We start from the raw sequence: 21,067 nt of genomic DNA, 5'->3' as shown, positions 1-21,067 counted from the left end.
ATGGTTTATCATTTGAACCAAAACCACCAAAACTCAGCCCAAACACTTAGGAATCGAAACAAAGAAAACTGCACTTCTTTCATGCTCTTCATGTTTAAAAGATGCACAGACATTAAAAGAAAATTCTTTTTTACTGAATCAAATCACTGACCTTAATGTATGTCAATCACTTTAGAATGATACAAGAAAGTATTTAGTCCATTAGTTAGCAAAACATCACATGCTAAAGTCTAATGATGCTTCCCACTGTAGGAACTGAAGATTGGAAGGAAAAGAACCTATCAAAATGTGAAATTTTGACATATCAAAAGCTGAGTGTACCTGACAATGAACACAAAGCTATGCAAAATAAGTAAAAAAAAAAAAAAAAATCACATTACAAGGCAATCTCAAGCTAAACTGTTCTGTTCCTAACCAAACATTTCACAGCATAAACTTCAGCAGAAACTCAACAACTACATGACTTCATCTTTATCTACATCCTTTACACACATGAATACAATGCATACCTTAGAATAGGCAACCTACAGCTCAAAGTACTACATTCTCCTCCCCCCTTCAAACTTAAATGATTAAACATCAGAATGTTGTGCAGCAAAAATTCAGACACATAATCCAAGAAATATTTGTGTCCATTTAAGAATCCACTGGTTTATTTCACGTTTACATACTGAACACAGGTAATAAATAAAAATTCCTGCCTTTAAAAGGAGAGGGCATTCCCTCCCAGTGTGTTGTACTGCTCGGACTTGTCCAAGAGCCATCTACACATAAAATAAAAAGAATACATTACATACAACATCTGAAGCATCATTAGCTCATTTTTTTTTTTGTATATTAAAACCTCACTATAAATGTGAAAGACACTTAAATAAAAGGAAACCAAGTACTCCTGATCAAAAGCTACAAATACATTCTATAAGCTCATTCAGAATCCTCCTTTAAAAAAGAATAAAAGGGCAAAAAGAAAATGTATCAAAATTCATACATCAAATCTAAAATAAAAAATACGTGCAGACTTCTAAATTCAGAAGCTTCAACAATTATGTTTTTTAAAAAAATACAAAGCACTGTATATCTACTGTTTTAAGCCACATTTTGAGTTAAACCTGAAACACAAAACAAGGTACTAAAGCAAACAAAAAGGTAACAATGGTATAACCTGCAACACACAAAAGTAGCAAACTATATAGCAACTTCAACCTTTAAAGTGAAATCTAAAATAACAAAGTAATGAGAATATAGCATCTCAGATTAATTCATGTATGATGAGAAAAACCAGTGAGATGTTTCCTAGACTTTTACTTCAGTATATTAACAAGTTGTCTGTGCAAACTATCAATCTGGCACAATCCTAAAAGAGGGAAAATAGTGTTTTCTACTAAGACAAAACTGGCTGGTTAATTCAAATTTTACCTACCTTGTTTAGGTCTCTTTTTACCCCCTCTCCTTCTGAGGCCAATATAACCCTTACAATTTTAGGAACCTTATGATAAAAGCAATGTTTCAAAAAAAGAACACTTGAAAAGCAATGAAAATCACTTCAACTAAATTCTGTGTAAAACAATGTAAAATATTTATAGCTATAACTTACCTCCATCTTCCAAAGGTCTTTTTTGTCCCCCATAACCATAGTCATTTGAATTCAGTGACGTACCAGCATCACCTCCAATTTTTGCTGCAATCTTAAAAAACAAAACACATTATCAAGGACAGCATCAGAGCTTTAACTATTCGGTACTAAATTTCCTCACATATGCTAAATATCTATCACGTAAGAAAATTAACTTGATAGACAAATTAAAATAATTCGATTTATATCATTAATAACTTCAGACAGTTAAATCATTATCATCTGAAAATTTCTGATATATCTCTATAAAAACAAAGAACTAATCAATCAGGAATCTTTAGAAGACTGACTGAAGAACTTTAAGGAAAGTCTGACTCCTAATTCTATCTTCTCCATGACCATGTGTTGGCTGGCTCAGAGAGAACAACTGTGAACAGCTTATGAGATGCTAAGGCCATATGCTGTCTAACAAGGTGTAAAATGCCACTCACATCTGGTCAGTGAGTACTTGATATGTCTAGTCCAAACTGAGATGTACTTCAAGTGTAAAAGACACACTAAGTAGTGAAACTGTGGAACAAATACAAAGCATCCCCCAAATTCTTATACTGAATACAATAAAATGGCAATATTTTACTTACGTTGAGTTAAAATATGTAACTTGCATAATACTTCTTCTGGACAATCTTTTTCTAAGGAAATGTGGAGGTGTGGGGGAAACCTGGGAAGTTGTACATCTAAGTCTATTATAGAACCACGTTCTGGGGCAAATGTCGTATAAGAAATACCAGCCTCACAAGTGAGGCAAAACCAGGGGATATTTATGGCATTTTTCTATGAAAAAGGAAATGGAACTAAAATTGCTGAGTGCCAACAGACCAAACTGACCACCTGCAATAAATGTTTTATACTCATTTTGTCACTGAATCACCACCAACAATTCTATGAGAGAAAGTGCTTATGAGATAATCATTTTACAACTGAAAAACATCTCAAGAGGCATAGTAAGTCAATGGTGAAGTTCCAATTTCTACAGAGCTCCATGGAAATTACTAAAGGGGTAGTCATCAAAGATGGGTGATGTACTGATGTTATTCTTTGAATCTTGAGTATGTTTGAAATTTTCCATGATTAAAGTTAAAGAGAAAATGAAACTTTTGATGACTGGAATTCTTCCAGAGATCTTGATGTGGAACTAAATCAAGTGCCTCAAGCTTCATTATAACTAGAAAACTGTGAAGGATAAGTGTATTTAACAACCTGAATTCAAAATGTATCACATAAGTCCTGATACTTACATTATCTGTTCCCATATACCAAATATATTTCCTAGGGTGCCCAGATTTCCCTTTTTCTCATCTGTAAATGTAAACACCCACTACAAAGCATATTAGGATTAAATATAAAAATGCTTGATAAAAGAAGTATGTATTTCTTGATGCTATCTTAATCATCTTTCACTTTCTCAAAAGCCTATTTGTATATTTGATATGATTAGTATTATTTCTTTTCTGAAAATTTTCCTCATCACACCTGAAAATTGTTTTTCCACTTCAGTTTAAAGCAATGAGCATCTGAACTGCTGCAAAGGAACTTAGCTGCTGGGCACTGATTTATAAGTATTTCAGGTCTGAGAAACAACAATGTACATGAAGGAAATAGTTTAGGCTGGCAATACCTTCTGCAATTAGCTTTTATAAATACTCTGAGTTTGCAAAGCAGCACTCCTTGAACTCCAAGGAACTTCTGCATAGAAAAAGGATACTTAATTGGATATCTTCCTATTTATTGAATAGTTCTAAAAATATCCAAATGAAAACTGATCATTAAGTACACTCAGAAGAACCAGTTAACATATCTCAAAAATTCCAAACCAATACAAAAACATTGTCTGTGTTTAGACGCTTTGGTCCTGTTCAACTCTTTGCAATCCCGTGAACTAGAGCCCACCAGGCTCCTCTGTCCATGGGATTTCCCAGGCAAGAATACTGAAGTGGGTTGCCATTTCCTTCTCCAGGGGATCTTCCTGACCCAGGGATCAAACCCACATCGCCTGCGTTGGCAGGCAGGTTCTTCACTAAAAATGTCAGTAAAAATCTTTTAGTAAAAATACTACTATTTGATCAGTTAAATATATATTTGCTAGGTTACTTCACAGGATAACTTTAAGAGAAATAGTAATCCTTAAAATTCAACCTCTAGCTATATAAAATTCTTATGAGACCAGTAGAACTAAGTGTAGGCAACTTCTTTGATTTTAATTTATAATAAAAATACAAGTGTTCTATTTGGACTCTCCTTGCTTCTCAAAAGGGTAAATATTTTTTGTATTTTCATTGTTTTAGCATTGTCCACCTTTCTTCATTGATTATTCCTAGAATCTAAGAATTTTGGAGTTGAAAGAAAATTTAACAGATTCAGTCATACCACCTCATTTTCAAGAACAAAACAATAAAACCACAAACAATAGCACACAAAAGATTGACTTTCAGAAGTAATTACCTAAATGCCCCAAATGACTATCTCCTAAGTTTCAGTCTACATGCTTCCTTAGGCTTTGGGGTCCAACCGTGATTTGGGGTCAGTGGTAATTCTGGTTTTACTGCTTTGTGTCCTTGCCAAATTTCCTTAAGCATTTTGTGCCTCATTCATCTTCTGTGTACAAAAGAGATAAATAGTTTCTCCACTTACCTTGTAGGATAATTGTGGGAATTAAATGAATTAATACACATACGCTTAGCACAGAGACCTAGTATGTACCACATAAATTGCCAGTTACTATGAACAAGTCAGCACACTAGAATTCAACAATAATCCAGAGTTCACAAGACTTCAAATGTTTGGTTCAAAAATTTTAACAGCCTTTTATTTATACTGGCCAAAGACATACATTTTGAAAGAATGCAATTATTTTCAAAACAAAATTTCATCATTAATTCATTAAAGATATATTCATTCAATTTAATAAATACTGAGTACCTACTATGGGAAAGGTCCTAATGGATTGTTTCCATGTACCAGAAATGCGAAGAGGCTAGAAATATTACTAGGCCACCACTTTATTAATATTGTCCCCTCTCTACAGTCCTAAGTCTTTATTATCATAATCAAGCTTTGCTATCCTATCTCAAAATGTTACTAAAAAGAGCCCCCAAAACAAAACTCTCAAATGCTAGTTTTCACTGAAGAGAATAATGGTAAGTAAAAAGTCAAGAGTTCTATTTTATAAGTTTTTCTTTTTATTCAAACATAATAGTCTGAATTACTTTCACAATTATCAAGGAAGAGACTTAAAGAACTGAGTACCTAATGACTAATTTAATAGCTTAGAGGGGAAGTGATGAGGGTTGATAATCTTGCTTAACCTGTGATCTACTACTCAGTCTCAGATTTACTTCTATCTTCATATAACTTTAAGGGGAAAAAAGTAGATACGTATTAATTTTCCAATGCTTCAGGGACAGAACTTGTTATCAGTGTGATCACTAAGTATCTAGTCAAATAATTTCAATATCACCCTCTACAGATAAAGCTTGAAATACCCAAATATAATTTCTAAACTATACCGTTGGAAACCCTAGAGAAGCAATTTGGTGCCCCTGTGTTAGATTTAGCTCACAGAGTATTATAAAATCTGAAAACGTCACATTAAAAAAAAACAAACTATTAGAATTCTCTGGAAAAAAGACCGAGCTCCACTGCCAGATGGCAACAATCAGCTGGAGTAAATGCTACTAGCTTTAACTAGATAGGGTCCAGGGACCCTGATCATTTGTTCTGCTTTCCCGCATAACAAAGAACTGTTCAGCTGAAATGCCAATAGATTTCCCACCAGTGTGTAGCTCTTTGAAGGCAATAAGCTGTTCTTATACCTCTTCCTTCCAAAGAACATAGCATAATACTCTGGACAAAGAAAAGAAACTTAAGGTTAGATGGAGATTTTGGAAATACAATTCAGAATCCATTTAATATAAATAAGGAAAAAAGTAGTTCAAGTATTAACCTAACTTGTTCCGTAAACCCAAACACCTTTCCCTATACTCCACACCTGAATAATCAGACAAGCAGCTACAACCAATATATATGGAAGCATTCTCAAATACCATGAGAAGCGGCAATTCAACTCGAATGCTCAACTTGAGAGTATCAGATTTAAGATCAATTCTGTAGAAATAATCAAATCACAGCAAAGACACTTGTAAACTCTATTGCAGGACAAGAAATTCATAGTTTGAGGACAATGTCTATATTAAAAAAGCATTCTAACTTGGTATCCACCTTCACTTTTTCTCACCTCATTTTCCACCCTCCTTCCCCACCCAACCCTATCCTCCAATGACTTCACTCAGGTTCTCATCTTCCCCCAAACCCCCATACCTTGGTGCATGCTGCTTCTTTATCCACTGGTCAAACTCTCATTCTTTAATGCCTTGCTTAAAATATCAGTCCTTTGGCAGTAGGGTACCCAACTCCCTTGTGATGTGTACAGTACCTGATTCACAGCAGAACTCTTTATAAATGTTTACAGAACAAATGGACGAATTAACAGTGCCTAAATCTTGTCTACGCTTTGAAAGCATTAATCAGATACTACTACTCTTTTGCATTTGGTTCTTTGACTATATCATGGCTTCCTAGAAAGCAAAAAATCCAATTAACACATTTTTAAAAGTCTCCAGTATCGAAGTATAGTGTATGGAACAAACTGACTCAATATGCTGCTTGAATAAATTAATTCCGGTTGAATCTTCTCTAAAAACCCCTCTAACAGGGTTGCTGTCATTATATTAACGTTTCAGTCACGATTTTAAACACGTTCAGAAACAGTAAATAAAAATTAGGTAAACAAATCGAATAATTGGTGTTAATGGTATCCCCCTGTTGACTACCTGGTAAATTTCTGATTATAAACAAGTACAGGTACATTTTTATTTATAATGTGTTCACATTACAAAAATATGAGCGGTATGCTACATCACTACAGATTTAAGGATTTTGAGTCAAATGATCCTTTAATCCAACTAGGGGTTAAAAAGTAAGTTAATGAAGTGAACTCCTAATGTTATCAAAACATACCACAAAATTGATTTCTGATTACCATTAGCTTAACACTGTATTCCAAAAATGTCTAGCATCTAATAAGCATCGAATCACAAAGATTCTTACTTTTGCTTTAGACACAAGTTCATACCGACTAAATACATTTGAAAATTACATGAAGGTAAAGTTCAAATTAAATCCTAGAGCACAACGTTACTACTTCTTTTCAACAGCTCCCGTTTGGGAAAGAAGTGCCTTCAAGGCAAATGTACGCACCTACGTAATACAAAGAGTCCTGGTCAGTTTACGACTCTGAACTGAGAGGCAGATTCAAACTGAAACTTCGGGTATGAACGAGCTGAGGCCATTTTGAGAAGAGGGAAGGAGCCATAGAACACGCGTAAATCCCGCCCTGAGGAAGGATTCCAGCCCGGGATACTAGTGCTCCCTTAATTCTCTTCCTTGAATGTGTGAAAGTGAATGATACCGAAAGATTAACTGCGGGAGAGTTCGAATGGGCTGGAAGCTCTAAAGACTGCTTTAATGACAGGTCCCTTCCCTTACTATGGCTCCTACAGACGGACTCTAGTTCTTTCCCAAACTCATTACTAGAAGCTTCCATACTATTGTGTAAAACTACGCGCGCTTTATCCCATTTAAGTGGATGTTCACTCAGAAGAAAAGGAAATGCTAACTCCTTGGAGAAAAAAGCGCGAGTACCGCAGAAGCGGGAGAATAACCTAAACCCATCTTCGCAGAGCATGCGTTGGGGTTCAAAGTGGCTCATACACTAAGAATACAAAACCCGAATTCCAGCTTATTACCAACGTGGAGAAACGTGAGTCTTCTCACATTTCAGAGGCCGGAAGGGCACTTCTTTCCTCTTCCTAACGCGCGAAGAAGTAGCGGCCTACTCCGCCAGCGGCCAATTACCGTGAGCTTTCGGGATCCCGCCGCGCGGTCCAGACTTACCTGCCGGGCTCTCTGCAGTGCATCTTTGAAAGCATCGTTAACTCCTCCACCACCACCACCGCCGCCTCCGCCACCGGCTGAGCCAGAGGAGGGTGGAGGCACTGTTGAATAGTCTGCCATGCCTACACTACAGAGGCCGCTACCGATTCCTCTCAGTGACCTCTCAGCCAACTGCTAAGAAAGAAAGAAAATGGCGGCCGTCAAGCCTGTATCGCATTCTTGTGCGACCATCGTGCCGTAAAGGGGCGGAGACTGAGAGAAGAAAATCTCGCGATGTTTTGAGGCAACGCGCTGGCTTGAGGGGTGAGGCTAGAAAAAGGCGAGGAGACATCGCGAGGATTGTCTTTATATTTCGCGAGAATGGGGTTTACTTTGGCACCGCCTCTTTGTGCATCCTTGGGCTAAGGTGGTACGGTTTTTCCACTTTGGTGGTGGGTAAAGACTCGCGAGGCGACTGCGGTTCGCTTTAATTTTTGAAAGCCCGGAGGAATGGAGTAGTGTCTTATTGGCCGCCGCTTCAGGGAATAGAGTGGGTGGATTTTCCACCGAGGGTCATTCTGTTGTATCCTTGGGGAAGCATGTGACGTCGACAGGCGCAACGGCGGCGCAACAGTGTCTCGAGAGCGCTGCGGCCGGGAGTGCGCCTGGGAGAGAGCGCGCCCCGGCCGCCGCGAGGTGATGCTGCCGAAAACGTCCGCCCGGCCTAGCGGCAACGCGGCCTGATTTTCAGGGTAGTAAAGTGTCCCTGTATTTTACTTCTAGATTGTCAGTTTGGAGTTTTATCACAATTGGGGATGAATTCAGGCTGGAGGCCTTAGTTCTAGAGTTGATTTTACTAAGGTTTTGTGTAAATATTTTGGATGAGGCTGTGACGATATGATTGCTCATTTCTTTTTTAGAAATGTGATTGTTCCTAAAATGTAGTTTTCGCCGGACTTAGTAACCTAATATCGTATGTAACCATGGCCAGTTTTATTGAGGGCCTTATAGTTATGAACAGCATCCATTTCTTGACAGAAATTCTTTGTGGCCTCTTGGCTTCTTAGAAATACTGTCCCAAACCTGTGAGAACTCAAATGTAATTTATTGTCATCTGGGAACTAGGTTGTTATTGTTATGTATTTTCTGTTATCTTCAGTTACCAGGTAATTTCCTTTTGGAGCATATCGTCACGCGTAATTTAATGCAATAGTAGTAGTAGTAGTAATTTAGACTCATTAATAATAGTTTCAGACACATTACAGTGCTTTAGGAGTCTATTACAATGATTGTCTTTGTCTCCCTGCCCCCATTTTTTCCGCTTAGGTAACAAAGAATGAGGTAAAATGAACTTTACCAACTTTGGTATTTTGTGTTTAGTGAATCAGTTCTCAAAGAGTTTTTGTTTAGTCTCTCAGTTGTGTCTGACTCTTTGCAACTATATGGCCTGCAGCACGCCAGGCTTCCCTGTGGGTCACCATCTCCAGGAGTTTGCTCAAACTTACGTCTGTTGAGTCGGTGATGCCATCCCACCATCTCATCCTCTGTCATCCCCTTCTCCTGCCTGCAGTCTTTCCCAGCATCAGGGTCTTTTCCAATGAGTCAGCTCTTCGCAGCAGGTGGCCAAAGTATTGGAGCTTCAGCATCAGTACTTCCAATGAATATTCAGGATTATATCCCTTAGGATTGACTGGTGTGATCTCCTTACTGTCCAAGGGACTCTCAAGTTTCCTACAGCACCACAGTTCTGAAGGCATCAGTTCTTTTTTATTGTCCGGCTCTCACATTCGTACATGGCTGCTGGAAAAACCTCAACTTTGACTATACAGACCTTATGGGCAAAGTGATGTCTCTACTTTTTAATATGCTGTTTAGGTTTGTCATTACTTTTCTTCCAAGGAACAAGCGTCTTTTAATTTCATGGCTGCAGTCACCATCTGCAGTGATTTTGGAACCCAAGAAAATAAAGTCTCACTGTTTCCATCCTTTCCCCATCTATTTCCCATGAAGTGATGGGACCGGATGCCATGATCTTAATTTTTTGAATGTTGAGTTTTAAGTTTCGTACTTTTTCCATTGCTAGTCTTACAGTAATTGAGAGAAATATGTGCTGCAGTCTTCGTTACATCTGAAGTTAACGTGTCCACTTGCTCAAGGCCCAAAATAAGTCGGATAACAGTTATATGCACGCAGTACACGTGGGCCATCATTCTCTTATTATTAGCTTTTCCTACCATCTCACAGCTCTGATTATCTTTTTCAGTGTGCAGCATGGCCATCTATTTCGATATAGGGGAAATTTGTATTTGGAAAAGCAGTGCATGTGTTGGGCTACAGATTTAAGCTTAACCGATAAAAAGAAAATCTAAAAACAGTGTTGGGTGGTATTGCTAAATAGACTTTCTTCAGTTGTTCTTTGAGAAAGTCTGCCCAATAAATGGCAGTCAGTAATTGATTTTTTAATACTTTATTAATTAGACATACACCAGTTAGTCCTTATTGACATAGTTAAGAGAATGCTATAATTTACCTCCAAAAAGATTTTATGTATACCGCAATTTTAGTTATCTCTAAATATTAAAACATCTATTTCTGCTTTATTGACTGTGTCAAAGCTTCTGACTGTATGGATCACAACAAACTGGAAAATTCTGAAAGAGATGGGAATACCAGACCACCTGACCTGCCTCTTGAGAAACCTGTATGGAGGTTAGGGAGCAACAGTTAGAACTGGACATGGAACAACAGACTGGTTCCAAATAAGAAAAGGAGTATGTCAAGGCTGTATATTGTCACCCTGCTTATTTAACTTTTATGCAGAGTACATCATGAGAAATGCTGGGCTGGATGAAACACAAGCTGGAATCAAGATTGGCAGGAGAAATATCAATAACCTCAGATATGCAGATGACACCACCACCCTTATGGCAGAAAGGGAAGAAGAACTAAAGAGCCTCTTGATGAAAGTGAAAGAGGAGAGTGAAAAAGTTGGCTTAAAGCTCGACAGTCAGAAAACTAAAATCATGGCATCCAGTCCCATCACTTCATGGCAAATAGATGGGGAAACAGTGTCAGACTTTATTTTTGGGGGCTCCAAAATCACTGCAGATGGTGACTGCAGTCATGAAATTAAAAGGTGCTTGTTCCTTGGAAGAAAAGCTATGACCAACCTAGATAGCATATTAAAAAGCAGAGACATTACTTTGCCAACAAAGGTCCATCTAGTCAAGGCTATGGTTTTTCCAGTAGTCATGTATGAATGTGAGAGTTGGACTGTAAAGAAAGCTGAGCACTGAAGAATTGATGCTTTTGAACTGTGGTGTTGGAGAAGACTCTTGAGAGTCCCTTGGAGTGCAAAGAGATCCAACCAGTCCATCCTAAAGGAGATCAGTTCTGAGGTTCATTGGAAGAACTGATGTTAAAGCTGATGCTCCAATACTTTGGCCACCTGATGCAAAGAGCTGACTCATTTGAAAAGACCCTGATGCTGGGAAAGATTGAGGGCAGGAGGAGAAGGGGACGACAGAGGATGCGATGGCTGGATGGCATCACCGACTCAATGGATATGAGTTTGAGTAAACTCCGGGAGTTGGTGATGGACAGGGAGGCCTGGCGTGCTGCAGTCCATGGGGTCGCAAAGCGTCAGATATGACTGAGCGACTGAACTGAACTGAAATATTAAAAATAACTAAAGGCCTCCATTTCTAGTTTTTTTTTTTTTTTTGGTTAAGTCTTCTGGAAGTATGGATATTCTAGGATGGAAACCATTTGAAATCAGTCAAGACCAGGATTTCTCAGCCTCAGCACTGTTGACACTTTATGACCAGATGCTTTGCTTTGTAGCACTACTGTGCATTGTAGTATGTTTAGCAGCATCCTTGGCCTCTACCCATGGACGCCAGAAGCACATACTCCCCCATACCAATTATGACAACCAGAAATGTCTCTAGATACTGTAGCTGTCCCCTGGGAGGCAAAATCACTCCACAATGAGGACCACTGCTGCTGCTTCTAAGTCGCTTCAGTCGTGTCTGACTCTATACGACCCCATAGACGGCAGCCCACCAGGCTCCCCTGTCCTTGGGATTCTCCAGGCAAGAACACTGGAGTGGGTTGCCATTTCCTGACCACTGGTCAGCCTTAATAGCCGTCCCTGATCTTCCATCAAGAAGACGTATTTACCATCCTTCTACATGCCACTACTTTTTACCTCCACTGCTCCTGAGTTACCATCACCACAGTCCTGGGCTGTTATAGTAGCATTCTAGATTTTCTGCTTCTACCCTTACATCTCTTCAGTTTACTTTTAAAAATTATGAAATTTTGTACAGCGAAGTATATAGTTATATACGTAAGTTCTCAAAATAACAAGTACCCGTTCATCCACTTTCCAAGAAGAGTCTCCAAGAAACAGACCATTAACAGTACTTTTGAAGCTCAAAGTTGCCTCTACCTGATTGTATTATAATTGTTTCTTCATATAAGAGCTTAAAAGCTTTATTTAAAACATCAGCCAGATAGTCTTACCTATGTCTTTCCTGCTGTACTTTAAATCCTATCTCCTGGAATGGCCTATGGGCTCCATATGATCAGGCTACTATCTAAACACTTGAGCCACCTGGCTGCCCAAGATCATTCCTGCCTCTAGGGTTTTATATTTGCATTTTCCTTTACCTGATTCAGATGTTCTTACGGACCTTCACATGGATGAATTGTCCTCGTCATTTGGGTCTCAGCTTAGATGTCATCTTAGACCATCTCTGACCTCTGGTTGTGCCATTTTGCAGTTGCTCTCCAATTACCATGTTCTCTTTCTAGAATTGATTGAAAATTGTATTATGTTGTAGGTGTTAACTTGTTTATTGTCTCTCTCCTATTAGAATGTTAACTTCTGTATAGCAAGGACTTTGTCTGTCTCTACCATTGACTAGTCCCTAACATGTAGGCTTACATATTTGTTGAATGAATGAATATTGAAAAAAATCCATTTCCACATTTTAGTTGACTCTGTTATCTTGGTCAAGTGAACTTAGCCTCTGTGTCTCAGATTTCTCATCTACATGAGGATCATAATCTGTGTTGGTATCCTCAAATGAGATATCACTGTGAGCTCTTCAGAAACCAGGAAATACTATCAAATGGAAATTGGCATTATTAAATGTAGAATTTGTCTTCTGGTATTTCATAATTGGGGCTTCCCAGGTGGCACAGTGGTTAAAGAATCCGCCTGCCAGTGCAGAGGACACAGGAGATGTGGGTTCTATTCCTTAGTCGGGAAGATCCCCTGGAGTAGGAAATGTCAACCCACTCCAGTGTACTTGCCTGAAAATCCCATGGACAGAGGAGCCTGGAAGCCTAGAGTCCATGAGGTTGCAAAGAGTCAGATACTACTGAAGTGATTTAGCATGCACACTGACCTTAAGCCACTGAACACACATCAGCACATTTCATAAATAGGAAAGGATCCATGGTATGCAACTTCTATATACTTTTTAGATTAAACATCTATGTTCAAATCTTAGTTTTTGTAAAAGCCAGGATCCTTAAATAGCAACTGACTTGTGGAAAACTATAACCAATGACTTTTGACTTGGTTATATGTGTGTTAGTTCTGGATCTACTCAGTCTTCAAACTCATTTGTACTTTGCTTGTAACCATGAACTTGCTGATGTTCAAGCTGGTTTTAGAAAAGGCAGAGGAACCAGAGATCAAATTGCCAACATCTGCTGGATCATGGAAAAAGCAAGAGAGTTCCAGAAAAACATCTATTTCTGCTTTATTGACTATGCCAAAGCCTTTGACTGTGTGGATCACAATGAACTGTGGAAGATTCTGAAAGAGATGGGAATACCAGGCCACCTGACCTGCCTCTTGAGAAATCTGTATGCAGGTCAGGAAGCAACAGTTAGAACTGGACATGGAACAACATACTGGTTCCAAATAGGAAAAGGAGTACATCAAGGCTGTATATTGTCACCCTGCTTATTTAACTTATATGCAGAGCACATCATGAGAAACGCTGGGCTGGAAGAAGCACAAGCTGGACTCAGGATTGCCGGGAGAAATATCAATAACCTCAGATATGCAGATGACACCACCCTTATGGCAGAAAGTGAAGAACTAAAAAGCCTCTTGATGAAAGTGTAAGTGGAGAGTGAAAAAGTTGTCTTAAAGCTCAACATTCAGAAAAAGAAGATCATGGCATCTGGTCCCATCACTTCATGGGAAATAGATGGGGAAACAGCGGAAACAGTGTCAGACTTTATTTTTCTGGGCTCCAAAATCACTGCAGATGCTGACTGCAGCCATGAAATTAAAAGACGCTTACTCCTTGGAAGGAAAGTTATGACCAACCTAGATAGCATATTCAAAAGCAGAGACATTACTTTGCCAACAAAGGTCCGTCTAGTCAAGGCTATGGTTTTTCCTGTGGTCATGTATGGATGTGAGAGTTGGACTGTGAAGAAGGCTGAGCGCCGAAGAATTGATGCTTTTGAACTGTGGTGTTGGAGAAGACTCTTGAGAGTCCCTTGGACTGCAAGGAGATCCAACCAGTCCATTCTGAAGGAGATCAGCCCTGGGAGTTCTTTGGAAGGAATGATGCTGAAGCTGAAACTCCAGTACTTTGGCCACCTCATGCGAAGAGTTGACTCATTGGAAAAGACTCTGATGCTGGGAGGGATTGGGGGCAGGAGGAGAAGGGGACGACAGAGGATGAGATGGCTGGATGGTATCACTGACTCGATGGATGTGAGTCTGAGTGAACTTCAGGAGTTGGTGATGGACAGGGAGGCCTGGCATGCTGCAATTCATGAGTTTGCAAAGAGTCAGACACGACTGAGCGACTGAACTGAACTGAAACTCTAGATAATTTCATTATAATTGATGAAATCAGACTTTTCTTTAGTAAGTTCATTTCCCTTTGCCTAATGTAAATCATCTTAAAAATGGGTGTATAATAGCTAATAATCTAAAACTTGTTTATTGTGCTTTAAGAGATTGGCTAATTGTTCAGCTGAATTATATTTTATAGTCACTGTCAACATAGAAATTAATATTTCATATTTCATGCCTAGAATGAAACAAATTCAGTGTTTTTAAGCTTATAAAAGTCTTTCCACTATTGAATTTGTTAAATCTGTGTGAAATATTAACAGATTTTTATAGCTCCTGAAGAAAAACAGTCCTTTATGGCTTTTTGGATAGGTGTTTGAGTGGCAAAATTGTAGACTTCTTGCCTCACTTTTATTATCCATCACCTACATCCAAACAACTCTTAGCCAAAAGGATCTGATAACTTCACCCTGTACTCTCTGTGTCATTGGAACCGGGCCTGTACTTTCTGAGTGCACAGTCACAACAGATTCAGGTTAGATATGAGGAAGAAAGTGGCCAATTCAAACTGAAGTAAGTGGTCCACAGTGTTATTTTAAGGTATTTGATGGTTAATGTTGTTTTAGGGTATTTGATTATTGGTCTTAATGATTTGTGTATCCTTTCTGATTGAGTTTTGTAGGATACTATTTCAGACTGTGTGAATGGAATCAGGAAATACTTTTATTTTAAAGGACAAAGTTGTTAACACAAAGGTAACTTGGGAACTTTGAGGAGAACCACATTTTGACTAGTATCTGAAATTGGAGGCAGCTTCATGTAGTGAAAAGAACTCTGGACTTGGTCCCAGAGGATCTATCTAGACTCAAATCCAACCCATGTGCCCTTTGGTAAGTCACATAACTTCTTCCTTTTACCAGCATACTAAAAAGAGAGAACAGTTTAATCTGTTTTTGAAAAGTAAAAAAAAATTTAAAGTCATATGTTTTTACATAGTGATTTTTGTTTTCTCTTTCAGAAGTATCATCTCACCCTCAGTTTTTAGAAATTTCTTCTCTGATTTGGATGTCAGATTTAATAGCATGTCTTGATTGAAAGGCTGTTAGTGGATTGACAGATCCTCTAGGATTTTGCTGATGACCATTTATTTGCCATAAATCCAGCCTTTTGCCATCCTTGTCATTCCCACCTATTCTTAGTTGCAGAGCCCTGGGCCTTTACCCATATCTTTCTCTTTGTCAGGAACACTTCCTCACCTCTTATTTCACTGTTGTCTGTTGAAAATTTTCCATTTTTCCAAAAAACCTGTATAAAACTCTAAAATTTAAGGATTCCTATTTGTTCTCATGTATCATGTCATGGTAATAATACCATAATATCATTTATTGTTTACTTAGAATTTCACTATATTGTAAGGTTTATGATAGTAAGAACTATGTCTTTTCCTGTGTCTTGACTGCAAAACACACTCTAAAGTGCTATGTATTGGGCACTCTTCTAAGTGCTTTGCATGGGTGCATGGTCAGTCACTTCAGTCATGCCCCACTGTTTGTGACCCTATGGACAGTAGTCCACCAGGCTCCTCATTCCATGGGATTCTCCAGGCAAGAATACTGGAGTGGGTTGCCATGCCCTCCTCCAGGGGATCTTCCCAATCTAGGGATCAAACCCATGTCTGCTGTGTGCAGATTTTTCACTGCTGAGCTACCTGGGAAGGCGCCTCTAAGTGCTTTACATATGTTTAATTCATTTATCCGTACAATGGCTTTATGAGGTAGGTGCTATTAATATCTCCATTTTACTGGGGTACAGATGAGTTAACTAACTTGCCCAAGGTCACATGTTAATAAATGTTAGGGCTGAGATTTGAACTCAGGCAGCCTGACTTGGAAAAAAAAATCTATTAAAAAGTCAAGTAATGAAATGTATCTCTCTTAATTTCTAGGGTATGAGTCACAAGTTGTCATTTCTTACTTGGATTTTTAAAATATTTGCGTTAGTTTTTATCAAGATGTAGGCTAAAATTCTTCATGGGAAGGCAGCTCTTAATGTAAGGTAATAAAAATATTTAGATTGCTTACAGAATTTAAAGAACATATGTGTTGTATGTTATAGAAGCTTGTTTTTCTGTATTGCTGATTGCATTGGTGGATTAGTAATATACCTTACTAAAGAACATAGTGCTTTATGGTGTGTGTGTGTGTGTGTGTGTGTATATATATATACCTGTATATTTGATGATGCTGTGTTATTTTTCAAATATATTGTTCAAGGGGTTATGTATTTGTAGTACGTATCACTAACTAGACTGTTAAGACTCTTCAGGACCAATTCCAATGATCTTGTCTTTAATTCAGTGGTAGTCTGCAATTGATTACAGGAGATTTTTTTTTAAATGTTAGGGCTGAGCCCCAACTACCACTCCCAGAGATTCTGATTTAACTGGTCTATATCTGTATCTGTAAAAACTGTAAAAATGTTGATTTTTAAAGTGCAGCCCACACTAGAGAACCACGGAAATATAAAGTCTACATGCTCCATCAGACTTTTGCTTATTTTTAATGCCTTGCAATTTGCCCTCTGGTCGTTACAGGCATATAATCTTAAGAATTCAAGCTCTAGAAACATTTTCTGTTTCTAAACCCTATCAGCTTTTTGAAAAATGTGGATACCTGAGCCCCACCTGGACCTAGTGAATTATATTTTTGGGAAATACACATTTTAAAAAATAAGCATGTTAAGGAAATTCCCTGGCAGTTCAGTGGTTAGGACTTGATACTGTCACTGCCAGAGGCCTGTTCAATACCTGGTTAGGGAACTAAGATCCCACAAGCCATGGGGCATGGCCAAAAAAAAAAGCATCTTAGATTCTTAACGTTTATCATAGTTTGAAAACTGACTTTTATACAAAAAAGTATTTAATAAGTATTTGCGTGAGGAGGCTGAATTAAAATGTTTCTTCAGATAGACTGTAGTAAATGTTCTGAATTCAGAGATATTATCCTATCTAGTTTCCCCTCTGCATAAGAGAGGGCTGTGGTTAAGGACTGCATCTTATTCTTTGGCTTGCCCCATCTGGCTTACACTTTTCTGCTGGTAGAAGCCTAAATACTTATTGAATTGAGTTTTATGTGTAGTAATAATTTTTATAGTTTTCCTGCCAAGCTAGAGCTAAAAACAAATTGTTGAATATGATTATGAATGTTGGGGCCCCTTGAGGCTAAATAGTGCTGAACAGCATCTTCACTCAAACTTTTTCTAAGAACTTAGAAAGATGTTGAGGATCATCTAGTCCATTTCTTTCATTTTATAGTGGAGGAAATTGTGACCCAGACTACTGAAGTGCTGTGTACAAAGTGACAGAATTAATTGCAAGACTAGATTCCTAGTCCAGTGCTGCTTATTTCATGAAATAACTTCTCTTTTGAAGCAGCAGTGATTGGGTTAAGTTTCAGATAGAGGTTTTCTGCTTTTTAGGTACAATGGAAAGAAGAATCTGTGCAGAACCAAAAACATCTTGGTTTTTAAAATTGGGACATCTGCCTTTACTCACTTTTACTTTTTAAGATAATTAGAAGATGGAGAATCTTTGCCGGTGAAGTCCTTAACTGAAGATGTGTGGGTATGAGATATAAAACTCATTTGGCATACAATTTTGTTGTTGTTTTTAGTGGAACTTTGCTTCTCTGTCCTGACATTTCCACATCTCTATTTATAGCAGTGATCTCTTTGGAATTTGCCTTCTGATTCTGTTTGTTCTTTTATGTTGCTTCATATTAACTGATATTCTCACTTCATTTTTAAAAAAATGTACTTTAAAGGACTGGAGAAGGAAAATAAGGAATAAAATTTTTAAAAGTATCTGAAATTACTATTTTCCTGTGACTTAACTATAATATTCTTTATAACATTATATAATTATAGTACCTAATGATAGAAATACTAACTTTTCAAAATAGAATGGTAGTTTGTTTTCTAAATTTAAAAACATATGAAGTCGACAGTGAATTCCTTTTATCCAGGATAGATATTACTTTGAGTCTTAACAACTTGCTTTTTAAACTGTACTCTGATATAAGTAAAGATCAAGAAATTTTATTTTAGTTAGAACCTTTAAATGGTATTCTCTTTAAGGGCAGGAAATGTCATATTTACTTTTGAGATGAATGTAATATCTGGCATCTAGTGGCTACTTATTAATCTATTAATTTATTCGGTTTAGTCAAAATGCTGGGCATTGTTCTAGGTGTCAAAGATACAGTAGTGAACTAAATAGACAAATATCCTTACCCTCGTGAGTGAATGTTGAATGAAACTGAATCACTTTGGAAGGACTCTATTTGTTTGTAGGTAGTTATTTACATCAGTCTGAAAAAGAGGATTACCTGGTTGTGCAGTGGTTAGAACTTGGTGCATTCACTGCTGGGGGCCTGAGTTAGATCTGTGGTCAGGGAACTAAAATCCCATAAGAGTGAGATGCAGCCAAAAGAAAAAAAGAAAAAAAACTTTGAAGGAATGGAAAAGAATAGACTGTAGTTTTTAAGCAGTGTATTGCAGAGTCAGAATGGGAGAAGATAAGATCATTCATTATTTAAATATTGATTTCCTAGTGGATGTAAAATTATTTTAAGTAATTACATAATTGCCAGTCTTTGTCATCCTGATTGTCATTTAATTCTTGTGTTTTGTTTGTTGTTGTTCAGTTGCCCAGTCGTGTCCAACTCTGCGACCCCATGGACTGCAGCACGCCAGGCCTCCCTGCCCCTGCCATCTCCTGAAATTTGCCGAAGTTCATATTCATTACATTGGTGATGCCATCCAGCCATTTCATCCTCTGACACTCTCTTCTTCTGCCCTCAGTCTTTGCCATCATCGGGGACTTTTCCAATGAGTTGGCTCTTGCATCAGGTGACCAAAATACTGGAGCTTCAGCTTCAACATCAGTCTTTCCGATGAGTATTCAGGGTTAATTTCCCTTAATCATGCTGTCCAAGGGACTCTCAGAAATCTCCAGTACCACAGTTCGAAGGTATCAATTCTTTGGTGCTTGTGAGAAGACCATAGCCTTACTATATGGACCTTTGTCGGCAGAGTGATGTCTCTGCTATTCAACACACTGTCTAGGTTTGTCATAGCTTTCCTGTCAAGAAGCAGTTGTCTTATGATTTCATGTATCATCCACATGTCAGGTTCTTGTTGTTTTTCCCGCCTGTCTTGATTCCCACTTGAAACTCATCCAGACCAGCATTTCTCTTAATGTGCTCAGCATATAGGTTAAATTAACAGGGTGACAGCAGACAGCCCTGTCATACGCCTTTCTCAATCCTGAACCAGTCAGTTGTTCCATACAGGGTTCTAACTGTTGCTTCTTGATCCGCATACAGGTTTCTGAGGAGACAGGCAAAATGGTCTGGTATTCCCATCTCTTTAAGAGCTTTCCATAGTTTCTTATGATCCACACAGTCAAAGGCTTTAGATAGTCAATGAAACAGAGGTAGAAGTTTTTCTGTTTGTAACCCTGAGTATAATGTTCTGTTTGTAATTCTGAGTAAAGGCCTCAGTTGGAAGCCAGGGAACTTCATAAAAAATCAGATACCACTGAGTGCCTCTGACTGTAGGGCCCAAAACTCTGTACACACCAAAGTTCTAGTTGTTTATTTGTTGTCAGTGTTTCATCCCATAGTATGAGCTCCACAGGGTCTAGTCATCACTGAACCCAAGTACAGAAAATAATGCGTCACATAGTAGATGCTATTAATTACTCAATCCTTGACCACTCAAAATGCAATTTCCTCCTACTCATAGCTACAGTCTATGAGTACAGTCTACATCTAATCTTCATCCAGACCACTCAAACAATAAAAGCCTTCCAATTCCAGTATTCTCTTAAAAAGACTTACTATTTTAGACTCTTCACTAACATACTCTTTCCGGTCTTCTTGTCTTTTGACACTTCCCTTTTTTTTTCAGTCTTTGTTACTTCCTGGTCTTATTTGCCAGTCCAGGAATTCCCAACTCCCATTGCCCTTTGTCTTTCAGTTATGTCCACTGTTTAAAATCCACTCTAAATCACTTGAAAAAGATTTTGGAATTAGATAAGCTTCAGTTCATCATTTGCTACCTATGTGTCAAGTTATTTAACCTGGCCATGTTTAATCTTTTTCAAGTCTCATTTTGTTCTTTGTGCTCTAAGGATTGTTACAAAAATTAAATGAGATTTTGGTAACCATATACAATTGCCTGTAAATAATGAAAACCCTTACTAAATAATAACTAAAAAATTTAGATGCAGAGTTAATCTTGGGCTGGTTGATTTAGCAGCTCAATAATATATCAGGTATCCATATATATTTGTTTTTCATTTTTTCCCTCTGCCATCCTCAGCATTTGACTTAGTGCACCTCATGATTGCATAATGGTTGTCACAGTTCCCAGTGTTACGTAGGCATGATTGTAAAGTGGAAAAAAGTTTCTTCTCTTTAAAACAAGGAAACCACTGAAAAAATTGGTATGGATGATCTTAATTACAAAGCAGAACTAGAGACGCAGATACAGAGAACAAACATATGGACACCAAGGGGGAGAAGAGGAGATGGATGAATTGGGAGATTGGGATTGACATGCATACACTATTGATACTATGTATAAAGTAGATAAATAATGAGAAC

The 21,067-nt window shown here is 38.0% G+C and overlaps 2 protein-coding genes and 1 long non-coding RNA gene across 24 annotated transcripts in view; 1 reads left to right on the top strand and 2 right to left on the bottom strand.

Annotated features, from left to right (window-relative positions):
- FUBP1 (far upstream element binding protein 1) overlaps positions 1-7,821 on the bottom strand; it is a 34,350-nt gene extending 26,529 nt beyond the window's left edge. For 9 of the 22 annotated variants that reach the window (XM_025288399.2, XM_025288405.2, XM_044944811.1 and 6 more), the window contains exons 1-3: positions 7,586-7,821; positions 1,595-1,685; positions 702-764 (exon numbers count right to left, since the gene is read on the bottom strand). In XM_025288399.2, coding sequence (XP_025144184.1) covers positions 702-764; positions 1,595-1,685; positions 7,586-7,705 — 274 coding nt within the window. In that variant the 5' untranslated portion in view covers positions 7,706-7,821. Of the gene's footprint in view, positions 1-701; positions 765-1,594; positions 1,686-4,075; positions 4,229-7,585 lie in introns of those variants that run through there. The other 13 variants (XM_044944819.1, XM_044944818.1, XM_025288410.2 and 10 more) reach the window with 8 other exon arrangements.
- Positions 4,991-7,579, bottom strand: LOC123334086. The gene is made up of 2 exons (XR_006551852.1): positions 5,951-7,579; positions 4,991-5,476 (listed from the first exon to the last, which is right to left on the bottom strand). It is a non-coding gene; the product is annotated as an uncharacterized LOC123334086 (long non-coding RNA).
- A 251-nt stretch (positions 7,822-8,072) lies between the features above and the next one.
- Positions 8,073-21,067, top strand: part of DNAJB4 (DnaJ heat shock protein family (Hsp40) member B4) — a 45,758-nt gene continuing 32,763 nt past the window's right edge. Inside the window, exon 1 of the mRNA XM_025288414.3 lies at positions 8,073-8,316. The gene's annotated coding sequence lies outside the window, so the exon portion shown is untranslated. The remainder of the gene's footprint in view (positions 8,317-21,067) is intronic.

The sequence above is a fragment of the Bubalus bubalis genome, chromosome 6 (genome assembly GCF_019923935.1).
Source record: "Bubalus bubalis isolate 160015118507 breed Murrah chromosome 6, NDDB_SH_1, whole genome shotgun sequence".
In the NCBI taxonomy this organism is placed as follows: Eukaryota; Metazoa; Chordata; class Mammalia; order Artiodactyla; family Bovidae; genus Bubalus; species Bubalus bubalis.
The sequence above is the reverse complement of the archived record's forward strand: the minus strand, read 5'-3'. Positions and strand labels throughout refer to the sequence as shown.